We start from the raw sequence: 12,418 nt of genomic DNA, 5'->3' as shown, positions 1-12,418 counted from the left end.
TCATGAGTTTATCCTTTACTCCAGATCACCCATCCATCTGTAACCTGACTGAATTTATCATTGACTGCATTTGTGGGTGATGGTTAGACTGTGGATAACGTCACATTTCTAAAAGAAAGTGACTTAAAACTCAGGGTGAGGCAATAGCTATTTTTGTATTTTTCTCCCATTTTTTTTTTTTTTGGTGTATATGTGGTATGCATGTGTATACGCACATTTTTGCATTTATGGGGGCATGCATGCACACGTATATATCCACGTTGAGGCCTGAGGCTGATGTCAAGAACCAAGCCTAATTGATTTTTCCACCTTGCCCACAGAGGCAGGAACTAAGCAACCCAACCCAGAGCTTCTCAATACAGCTAGTCTTACTAGCCAGCTTTCTCTGGAACTGCAGCAGGTCATCATGCCCAGCTGGCATTTGCATGGGTTTCTGGGGATCCAAACTCAAGTATGATGCTTGCACAGAAATCACTTCCCACTGAGCCATCTTCCCAGGCTGGCGTCTGTGTCTTGACTCACGTGCTCTCTCATCCTTTCTCTCCCACTTCTCCTAACCCTTGAGTCTTTCCCTCCTTTTTATACCCAATATTTGTTTTGGTTTGGAGGTTTTGTTTGATTTTGTCTTTCATAATTTAGGGAGAAGCCAAGCCAAAACTTCTAATGAAAGAGATGGAGCTTCTCCCTGCTCCAATTCTGATCGCAGTGTGGAGACACGATAGGCAAAGCCTGGTGGCAAGAACCTCCAGCACTAAATCATCCTAATGGTCCAGAAGGTTTTCAGTTTTTGACATTGGAGTTTTACACATACAAATAACAAAGAAAAATCTGAATTAGTGTCAAAATAATAAAAGATACCTTAATACCTTTGCAACAAGGTACCTGATACCTTTGGGCTATTCAACAAATGACTTTAATGGGTTGACAATAAATACTTTTCTCAGTGACAATTTAGTGTTCTCTCCTCTCCTCTCTCTTTCCCTCCCACCCCCTCTCTCTTTCATTCTGTTGTCTCTAAAGGAAAGGTCTTCAGAATGTAATGACAACTTTTACAGCCTAGGACAGGAGAAAACTCTAGTCAGAATTGCTCGCCCATGAATAAGTATTGAAGATGTGATACATGTTGAAGATATGATATTAGCAATTTATTCCTGACAGTGCTGACGACAAACACTTTATAAATGTGGCAGTGCCACGGGAATGCATATTGTGACATACGTGGAACACACACTCTACCCTGGGACTTTGAAAAGACTAATAAAATAGACAAATCTTTGGCCATTCACCAAAAGGCAAAAGAAAAATATTAAGTTCAATCTGTGCTGGTGTAAGACATCAGATGATTTATTTTTTTAATTCACATGATCACAAGTCATAGTATATAAAAATTAAAATAAATCATTGTTTCCATAGATTAAAAACCAAAATCATTTTTCAAAATAATAATAATGATGGCTCTGGTCTCATGAAATATTACGTTGTATTAACACAACTCTAGAGACTAAATGAGAATGGGGCCAGCTCAGGAGTGAGCAGATAAATGGAATAAAAATAATCACAAGGTGTGGACTTGGGTCTGAGGGTAAAATATGCATGTGATACAGATGACATTTAAATCAATGGGAGAAAGGATGAGTTAATAAATCATGCCAATGGCTTGCTGTGAGTAAAACATAAAGCTTTATTCTCATCTCATGCCTTATTGGAAAACAAATTCTAGACGAATTAAAACTGCTGAAGTAGAGGCAAGCTTGTGGGCAAACATTTGACATGAAAATCTTCCTAAATATGATTTTAAAAAAAACATAATGTTATATAAGATTTCATAAAAATTAAAAATTAGGCTTGAGAATTCAAAAGAGCCTTCATGTAGATTTTTTAAAAGAGAATTTGGATCCAAATGTCAGTGTAAATTAATTTCCTTCCAAGGCTGAAGCTTGTGACAAGGACTATACACCTTAATCTACAGAACTATATGGGGGGGGTGTTATATAAATCATATACCCTGTGGGGGAAGTATCTGGATGGTAAGTGTTCAGTTGATTTTTTTTATGATGTCCTTATTCTTTGTTTTTGAAATGATGATACCATTCTTCATTTTATTGAAGCTAATGGAGCTATCAAAATTGCTTACTGGTCTGATTTCTGAGAATTTTCTGGGACTTCTTACATAAAAACATAAGTTATCAACTAAAGGTGAACATCTCAAACACAGCATCTCAAGGTTTTCTGTCATGGGCGTAGCAGGGATCTTAGCATTTCATACTCTGGTCATCTGTCTCATTAAAGAATTTGCTCATAGTTGTCACATAAATTCACTGTATCCTAGTCTGTGGCATCATCATGCACTCCTAAATGTCCCAATGAGCAAGACTCTTCAGCAAATACACATGTGCCCAAACCACTACCTTGCTTTCTACTTATTTGTTTTGACAGGAGACCAGTAGCTCTGTCTAAATAATTCATATCTCAGTGCATGACAATAACCATCCATAATCCACTTGATAGGTGAATATACATGAATACAGATATGAGAGGGCTACAAAGAACATCGAAATTGTATCTTAACAGATATGAAACCCAGCTTTAACGCTTTTCTAATTTGCCTTTGTACAGAGAGTATTTGTTTTCTCTAAGAGTGTCTGGGATCTTGTGAATTAGTGAAATAAATGTCAATTACTGACATCTTTCCTACCACTCACTACTTTAAAGAACCTATAATAATCATGTTGACATGTCTCCACATGGTCTAAATCTTCCATAGCCTGAGAAAATGTACTGAGAGTTGGAGAAACAGTGGTGACGGCAACTGGCACCTGTCTAGACAAATCACTTAAAAGGGACCGTCCATTCTAAGAGAACAGTGTCCTGGGAAGAGCCTTGTCCATGGAAACAGATGCCCTAGATTTCAACGTAGCAGACTGTGTGCTCCTGAGCAAATTCCTTGCCTCCTGAGTTTGTTTGCAGACTGAGAGATGGGGAAGAGTGACACCTACCTCATGATGATTATTGAGAGTTTATATTTGAAGTCCCAGGCACATGCTAGGTACTTAAAAGAAACAGTGAGTATTACTGAGTGGAAAGGAGGGTGTGGAGGCCTCTGGGATGTGGGAGGAAGCTAGCAGCTCTCCTCTGAAAAGTTCACACAGGAAGAAGTACAACCTCAGCACATGTTCCTCCACCTAGGGATTGACCACCAAGCTGGCAACTGATGGATGGTAGGAAAGATGACTCACTACTTAGTTCAGTCAATAGTCAGGTCGTTTAAGGTGGAACTCAATCCCTTCTGGTGACTGAAGTGATCTGTCCCCCCACGGTTAGGTACCCTCTTCCTTCTATGGAAATTGGATAGCTATCTTAGGAAGGCTGAGCTTAGAACAAAGGGAGATGGGATCGTAGCTGCTTTACATGGGCACAGCAAGGCCTCTCCTTGATTTATCAATATGCCTGCTTTCCCGGTATATAGAAACAGGATACTTCTCTGGGTGGTACCTGATGCACACTGCCACCTTTGGAGCTTTGGGTCTTTCCTTTTTAGTTTTCAAGGCTAGCAATCCATCCTCATTCTACACAAGCTTTCCTCCAAGAGAGGAAAAGGCAGTGCATTGGTCTCTGCTTACTAAACTAGCAATCACCTTCAGCCCTTCCCATCCTGTCTGCAAGATTACCATGATGCAAGTGTTGCATGTACCTTTCATAGCCAGACTCAGAAACTGCCTGATGCTCATGTTGCCATGTCCCTTAGGGAACCCCAGTACATAAAATGAAGTTCTATTGTGTCTTTAAACTGGATGGGTGGATGAATGGATGGGAAGATGAGAAAAGGATAGACGCAATACGAACAAAACAGTGTAAGACTATGCTGGACACCAGCAATAAACGAGTCCCTGGCATCTTATCTGGCACTCAGAATAATGACAAGGGGGAAGAAGGAAACATGGTCTCTGACATGTCCACCCTCTGACTTTGAATTAAGGAACACAAAGGCATGGCGCTGTGCTGAGGCTGTGAGGAGAGAGACTGCCAGCTAAGGCATCCATGCTTATCAGGAAGTTCTCCTTTTAGCTCATAATTCACTGAGTTCTTAGTAAACATCTTTCTTATATAGAAGGTGCATTGCCTCCCTCTGGGCCAGAGACTCTGCTCTCTCCAGATTGGCCTTGTGCAATCTTGTTAGTGTTCGTTAAGCCCCACCTCCACAGAAAGATGATCCTAATTTTAGCCCCCATACTCCCCCGGGAGGGAATGTTGTCAGGAGACAGTGATAGCATCTGAATACAATGCAAGCTACTACAAGGACAGGCTGGAGATGGAGGGACAAGACAGACAGAAATGGACAATCAGTACCATGCTGCCTTTTCTTCCTCTAGAACACATGTCTCTGGTTAAAGTTCATGGTGAACTCACAAGCGTGCCTAGCAGATTTAGGTCAGACTGCTCTTTGAAATTATGAGCCAGCTTGCTCATGATTCTCACTCTAAGGATTCTTTTAGCATCACCTGGTTTTCCAGAGAATGAGACATGCAAGAGTAAAGGCCCACTCTGTTTCAAAGAGTCCCAGTAATGCACACATGGCAGCACCCCATGCGTGGCCCCCTCCCAACCAGTCCTCCGAGGAAAGCGATTCCACACACTCAAATCATGGCAAGTTGAGGCCAGCGGGAGGCTTTCCTTTTCTTAAAAAACAAAAAAGCTCAGGAACAGTCAAAGGCAAGCAACAACTCCTGGCTGGTCCGTGGACATGGCCACATTATTATCATCGGAACACGCAGAAAGCAACATTGAGCCACTGGTGGGGCGTCTGTGACAGTGACGGAGCTGTCTCCTCTACTGTAATCAATTACAGTGCTTAAGTGCATTATGTTTTAAAGGGGAAAAATATCACAACAATCCCCTTTCCCTCTCTCTTTTTAATAAGGTACAACAGACACTGAACCAAGTCAAATCATTTGAAAGCCATGTTTGACCAATCACTTGCTCTAGCAGGACATTGCTAACGTTGTAAAGTCAAAATAAAACAGATGAACAATCTGAAACACACAGTGCCGTCCTTTCATCAGATCACACAGTTTCGTTTCTTCCCCTACCCCCACCCCCCCAGCAAGAAAGATTTTTTTTTTTCATTTCCCAAAAGTCCATTATGTGAAGTGCAGCTTTTGGAGCCTCGGAACAAAACCCCAAGAGAAACAACGCGAGACCGTGGGGAGTATTCACATCCAGTTTCTATATATAATCCACCACGTTGCTCAGGAGCCGTGGAATCTCCTGCCTGTGGAAATCAGAATGCTCTAAGGATGCCTGAATCTGAGAAAGATCACAAGGAAAGCCAGGAGACACTCTCCTGGTTGCGCAGAACAGGCTGGTTCAGGCAGCGCTGTGCCTCCACGCCTCCAGCTCAGGGCAGACTCTGCCCGCCTCTGAGAAGTGAGGTCTGCAGGGGCTAATAACGCCCAGGTTCCTGGGCTGCTTACCTTGGAATGCTGCAGAAGCAGGACTTGCTCCTCAAGCTGCCGTCTCTTTCCTTCTATTTCTGTCTGCCTCTTTCTTTTCTCCTTGAAAATGAAGAGAGAGAGATGCTGTCAGAGTGGGTGGGTGTTGGCTCCAGGAATCCGAAGGCAGGCAGAGGGAGTGGAAACGGTACATACACATCTGTGCAGACACTTCCAGAGAGGCTGGGCACACGCAGCGTCACCTGCTCCACCGTTGCCGGGTGGATTGCAGGCAGCAGCCTTCTCTGAATATGTCTGTGGTGGGCTCCCTGAGAAACAGTTTCATTCAGAAGGAAAGGACACACACACACACACACACACACACACACACACACACACACTGCTCTCTGTGTTGTGCAGGGCTAATTTGGAGACAAAGAATAAAAATGTCTTCAGTGTTGCTACAAACTGCAGAGGGGATGAAATGGTGGTAGGGGGGATTCTAGGGTTGAGTTCTTTTCATCCAAATCACATGCAGATAGAATACAGTGCAATTTTAAATTTGGAAGACTAAATCATCCAGCTGGACACACCAAACAATGCAAATGAGAGGGGGTGCTCCCTGCTTAAGTAAGCCTTGTGGCAAAGCTTTCCATGTGGTGGGTGGGGCTTGCTTGGGGTTAGGGTAAATAAAACATGGAGGATCTGCCTGGGTTCAAGTGTTGGCCCTGCCCATTACTAGTTATGTGCCTTGTAAGTAAGTTTTTACCCTCCCTTAGGTCTCCTGAATGGAGACTGCCCAAACCGCATGGCTGAAATGTGTCTTATAAGTGAGATGATGCATACAGAAAGCCTGGAACAATGCTTGGCGTGCGGCAAGTATTCATCCACCACTGTCTGCTATTATTTGCTTTGCCACACATTCATTTCTAGGAAATGCCTAGAAACCTGGCTGAAAGGGATGTATTTCTACCATAACTGTTCCGTTGGAATGCACACTTCACATTTTTTCTCTCAATACTTCTCCAGTGCAGACAATAAACAGCGCAGGAATGTGACTCATAAGAACAGAGTGGCCTGCCCTTCCCACAGCAGACTTGCCTTGTTTTGTTGCTGAAGTATACTGGGGTGTTTTAGTGAGACATGCTCAGCGGTGGACCACTTTCCTTTACTCACAGACATAGGGGGGAACTTGTTAGGCAGGACATGTTGGCATTTCACAACACAACAGCCAAACCCTGGGGGACACAGTGATGCTGAAGTCTGGCTGCCACGCTTGGTGTTAATGGAAGCTTTGCTTTTATGTAGTGTCATGTTTCTGGGGATGTAACCCTATCACTGCTGTTCAAATCAATGTAATACGTGCAATACATAAACTTTAAGAAATATCAGCTCATAATCTTGAGCCACTAGAATGCAATATCTAAGTAGGGACAGAATCTCATAGCCAAACCAGACCTGTTGGTGTTTTAGGGAACATTTTCCAAAGGACTCCAATCAGTAGCATGTAAGCAATGCTACAGAATCTCCGAGTGTGACCCAATGCATCACGTTTCTGACAGTGGAAAGGAAAAGCCTACCGCCCCGTCCCAGCATCTCTGAGGACCTTCACCTTATGCAAGGAAAGACCTCCACCCAGGCTCTGGGAGTTCTAAAGAGTAAATTTACTAGAAGTTATCATTCATTGTCATTGACTACCAAGACATGCAGGTTTCCTGTGTTTAAATCCAGAACAAGATACAGTGTATTATGTATCCAGGATATCCATGATTCAACACACGTTCTATGTGTATAGTCTTCTCCCAAACTTTTCTCTGCTTTCCCACCCCTGTGCCTTCATTTGTATGGAAAGTTCTCACTCCTAAGATGCCCTCATGCTGACAAACCATTCCCTAAAGAGGAGAATTAGTGCCAATCACACTGACAAGCAAGATGGGCCATCACAGTACGCTGCCGTCACAGTCTGCCATCCACCTCTCTTCGGAACAAGACATGAATCAAGTCACAGGAACTTGAGCAGAGCACCGTAGAGGAAGACATTTTTCTTTCCTGACACTTGCTTACATGGACCACGGAGGACTCAGCCCCTCTCTCACTTGCCTAGCTTTTGTATGCAGATTTCTCCTTCCCTAAACCAAAAGCAAACTAGGAACTCTTGAGACCTTCGGGCTCACCAACCCCATAATCCCATAATCCTGCCACTCCTCTGCGCTCCACATTCCCATACTGAACATCCCAAAATAGCTGTGGATGGCAAGTCCAGTGTTCTGTTACCATGAATACATGCAACTGGCATCTCACTCATCCTCCTCATCCTCTCTTCACATCCAGTATTTCTGTATTCATCTCAGCAAGTGACTTAACTCCCATGAATCATCCTATACTCATTTTCTTGAAAGAGTCCTTTTGATCCCACCCCTGTTTTTCTTAATGCTACCAATGTAGACATTCTACATTAAGGCCTTTAGCATACCAGAGACTTAAATGCTTATTCTTCAGCTCCATCGGGATTACTGTAGTAACTTCCTCACTGGTCCCCATTAACCAAGTCCCCATCTAAAATTGTTACCGGAAGGGTACTCTTTCTTCTATTGATTGATTGATTGATTGATTGATTGATTTTTTTTTTTTTTCCCGAGACAGGGTTTCTCTGTGTAGTTTTGGTGCCTGTCCTGGATCTCGCTCTGTAGACCAGGCCGGCCTCAAACTCACAGAGATCCACCTGGCTCTTCTTTTGGAGTGCTGGGATTAAAGGCATGCACCACCACAAGGTCAGGGTGGCCTTGAACTCATCATTTTCCTGCCTCAGCCTCCTGAGTGCTAAGATTACAGGCATGTGTCTTCATATAAGGTCACAGCAATATTCTACTATGAAAATGCAGCCGTCCTTAGTCTTCACCTAAAACCCAGACTGTCTTTACTACTGTACTGTAAAGACCAGATTCCTCAGCGTGGCCAAAGGCTGTCCTCTATCCCACAGCTTCACCATAAGGAGCAATATCCAGTCTATATTCTTCCACCCCAACACCCCGCTTCTGCTTCCTGACCTGCTAAGCCAGCACGTGTCTTCCTGGTTTTACTCCTATTGCCTTCTCTTAGCAATAATGGAGGCCTCTCACTGCTCCATTTGACAAAAACTATTCACCTCTGAAAGCACAGCTTAAATATCCACCAGGCTGTAATGACAGCCTGCTCTTGGGTTTCCCTTCCTGGCCATCCTTCCTCGGAGGAGTGCAGGTGTACAAGTCACCCGAGGGACACCAGTCGGTGTTAGTCACACCCCTGCTCATCTTGACTGCCAGACTTAAACAAGAGTGAGCCGAAGCAATCATAGACCTCCACCTTGTTGTGTGATTGATGTAAGGGGTGGCAAAGTGACCCAAGTGGAATGGATAAGGGATGTTTCCAAGGACAGACACCAAGTATTAGGACAGGAGAATGAACCCCTCCCTTCCTCTAGAGCACGGAGGTGACATTTGTCCCTGTGGCTGTTCTGCCAAGTCACATGGAAGTAGTGCATATATGTTGGAGAGTATGAGGTCAACACAGAGAGAAGAAGAACGGAAGACAGAGAACCGGATCCTAAAACATTGTTGGGATGTCTACTCAGGCATAAAGCCAGAGCCATCCTTGGAGTTCCTAAACTACCAATACTGAACTAGCTACCTGTTGCTTGAGCTAGTTTGAGTGACTTGTATGTCACATCTGAAAGCATGCTGTGATTACAGAAGCCTTGTCTGCTCCCTCCCAAGACCTCATCACACCCTCCTTTCTCCTTTCTCTTCCTTCTCCAGAGGTTGAGAATTGTTTCTTTCTTTATGGACAAGGACTTTGAACTTGTCATCCTTTCACCTCTAGGGATGTGGGTCTTTCGACATTAGTACTTCAAAGACTTTATTCATTTACAAACTTAGACATCTTCACCCTCTATCAAACTATGTGGCTGCTAGAGGGCAGGGACATCGGCTAAAGCTAAGGACACTGCATGATGAACACATGTAATAGACACCTGCTGAGCAGCTCTAAATGAATGGGCAGGCCTCTCTGCAATCCTCTGCTTGGGTTCCCACTTAGCCACATCTCTCACTCAGATGCATTATGAATTAGCACTTGTGATCAATGGCAACAAATACATTATTGAATACACATTAGCTATTAGTCAGTAGGACTGAGTGTCATAATGATGGAGGTATTGATCCATATGGATCATTATTGCTGTGCATATGAGAAAAAGGTTGAAAAAGCTAATTTGGGGAAGGATCTGGAAAGCAGAAGGTAGCAATTGCACAGGAAAGCCTAATGGGCAATGGTAACAACTACTGGGAGGGTCAGCTCTTCCCAGGAGATATCTGGAATGAAGTGAACTCAATCCATTAGGAAGATTTCCAGGTGACCCCCTCCATCTGGGAAGCCTCACAAGCCATGCCCATTGTTTTTCTGTAAATCATATGCTTTCCTAGCGGATGTTTTCTGGAAGCATTGCAACATTATAAATACTGCAAACACTTAGTAAGGCCAGAGTGCAGCACACCCTGTTCAAAGGTGCTAGTGAGTTTGGCGGGAAGCACAGCGGAGGGAGGTACAACTTAAGGCCCCCTTCCACTCCTCTGCATGCCATGCTGTCTGGCACTGGGAAGTGTAAGGTGGTCGCTGGGGGATTGGGCTCGGGAGGCCTGTTATCATTTCACTTAACAAAAAACTCTTCGACAGCATTGCTTAAAATATCCATGAAGCCAAGCCCGGCGGTGGTGGCGCAGGCCTTTAATCCCAGCACTCGGGAGGCAGAGGCAGGCGGGTCTCTGTGAGTTCGAGGCCAGCCTGGTCTACAGAGCGAGATCCAGGAAAGGCGCAAAGCTACACAGAGAAAACCTGTCTCAAAAAAAGAAAAAAAAATCCATGAAGCCATAGTGGCAGCCTGTGGATTGATCCAAGGATTGGCTAAGCTGCCCTCACGAGGAGCAGGGAGAGGCAGGAAGAGTCTGAGTTGGTAGGGTTGCAAGAAGCAGATACATCATTTCCTTTTTTGAAGCCCTATCCTGACGTAGGCTAACACCCAGCATCCCAGGGCCTAGTAATGGGAAGGCCTACTCAAAATACTGTTCCTGTCAAGAGATAGCAAAAGAAGAAAACCATGTGAAAAGACAAAACGACAAGACCCAAAAAAAGTATAAAAGGTAAATGTGACATTTCTTCCTCTGTCCACTCAAGAAAACACTGCTTTAACTCCACCTATGGTGAACTAAAGGGGATTTTTGTGTCCCTCGACCCTCACAGAGCCAGTAGCCCTGACTTTCCGCCAGCTGCTTCCCAGGCTTTTTGCAACCCAGAACAGAGAAAGAGGTACAGTACTGAAAACTGCAAGGAGCAGTTTTAAATAGCTTCCCTTTGGAACGGGAATGGGGGAGGAAGAGATGCCACACAGGAGAGAAAAGGAGAGAGGTATGAAAAGGCAAAGGACAGGCAGGGCTTGAAGGCAGATTGGTGTTGATGAGACAGGTAGGCTGGGGAGGTAGCGAGAGGTAGCCTGCTTCCCTGCGAGGCCCTAGGTTCAATCCCGGCACTGTAAACAAACAAGTATAAACCGAAGGAGCTGAGATGGGAGATTTGGGAAAGATAGCCTCAAGCTACTGTTTTGTGGCTGATGATAAGCATCTCTGTGGCTGTTCCCCTAAAAGAATCCAGTGGGGTGCTGAGATTACCCCGCCAGTCAGACTGTATTTCTTTGTGATTTTGAAATCTAACTGGATCACCAGGGTGCCCGGGTTTTATATAGGTTACACTAAGACATAAAATGTCACTTGAAAATTAAATTCTGGAAAATCAACATGCAAATGGGGATTGGAGGAACTTCATCTATTAAGGAATCAGAATGTCATTCCAGGCATGGTTGCGTTATAATTACCTGTTTAGCGCTCCTGTGGAGTTGATGCTATTTATGTACCTGAGGACAAAGAAGGAGGACGGGCTCTCTGAAGCAGGGTGGCAAAGCACAAAATAATCCAGGCGGTGCCCACTCAGCTTTGCCCAACCGCCTGTCCAGTTCACAATAGATGTTGGGCTTGCTTAGCAGACCTATCACTGTTCAAGATCAGTTATCTCATCCCACTTGCCATTAGACATTAAAATTCTCGCTCTCCTGGCTTGAATGTCAAGGTCACCGATCAAGACCTTTACTACGTTCAGGCTTCCAAAGTAGTTAGCCGAACACAGAGATCACTCCTGTTTGTGAGGCCACTGTGATGTCTATTTGCTGTGAAATGAGTGAACCAGTTTCTTAGTTACTGTTCTCCCATAAAATAAAGCAGTTAATTGAAGGCTTGTTTACAGCTTCAGAGGGTTAGTCCATGACCATCACAGCAGGAAGCAGACAGGCCTGGCGCTGAAGCAGGAGCTGAGAGCTTTACATCCTGACCTGCAGGGAGCAGGCAGAGCGAGCCCACTCCCGCTGACACACCTTCTCCAACAAGGCCACACTTTTCAATCCTTCACAAACAGTGACATTAACTGGGGACCAAGCACTCACACATATGAACCTATGGGGGCCATGCTCATTAAAAATACTACATCAGTAGTTAAGTCTGTAGATGGGTACATTGAAAACTAAGGTAATAATTATATATATGTGTGTGTGTGTGTGTGTGTGTGTGTGTGTGTATATATATATATATATATATATATATATATATATACATATATATATATATATATAAAATGTTTGGATCTCACAAAAAATAAGGAATAGAAAGAAACTGGAATATGTGTTTATGTGTTTAAATGGTAACCTTAAAAAGTATTAGCCAGGGCTATAGAGAGAGCTCATTCAGTAAAGTGCTTGCCTTGTAAGCACAAGGACCTCAGTTTAACCTCCAGGCACCTGGTGCTTGCATTAAAAGTTAATTCCACCCAGCAGTGGTGGCACATGCCTCTAATCCCTCAGGAGGCAGAGGCAGGTAGATCTCTGTGAGTTCCAGGCCATCCTTCAAAGTGAA

The 12,418-nt window shown here is 44.0% G+C and overlaps 1 protein-coding gene across 5 annotated transcripts in view; it reads right to left on the bottom strand.

Moving 5' to 3' along the window:
- Palm2akap2 (PALM2 and AKAP2 fusion) overlaps window positions 1-12,418 on the bottom strand; it is a 474,173-nt gene that overhangs the window by 251,537 nt on the left and 210,218 nt on the right. For all 5 annotated transcript variants that reach the window (XM_036179073.1, XM_036179074.1, XM_036179075.1 and 2 more), the window contains exon 3: window positions 5,472-5,552. In XM_036179073.1, coding sequence (XP_036034966.1) covers window positions 5,472-5,552 — 81 coding nt within the window. The remainder of the gene's footprint in view (window positions 1-5,471; window positions 5,553-12,418) is intronic.

This window comes from Onychomys torridus, chromosome 2, assembly GCF_903995425.1.
Source record: "Onychomys torridus chromosome 2, mOncTor1.1, whole genome shotgun sequence".
Classification (NCBI taxonomy): Eukaryota; Metazoa; Chordata; class Mammalia; order Rodentia; family Cricetidae; genus Onychomys; species Onychomys torridus.
Note: the sequence above shows the minus strand (reverse complement) of the source record. Positions and strands in the feature narration are given on the sequence as shown.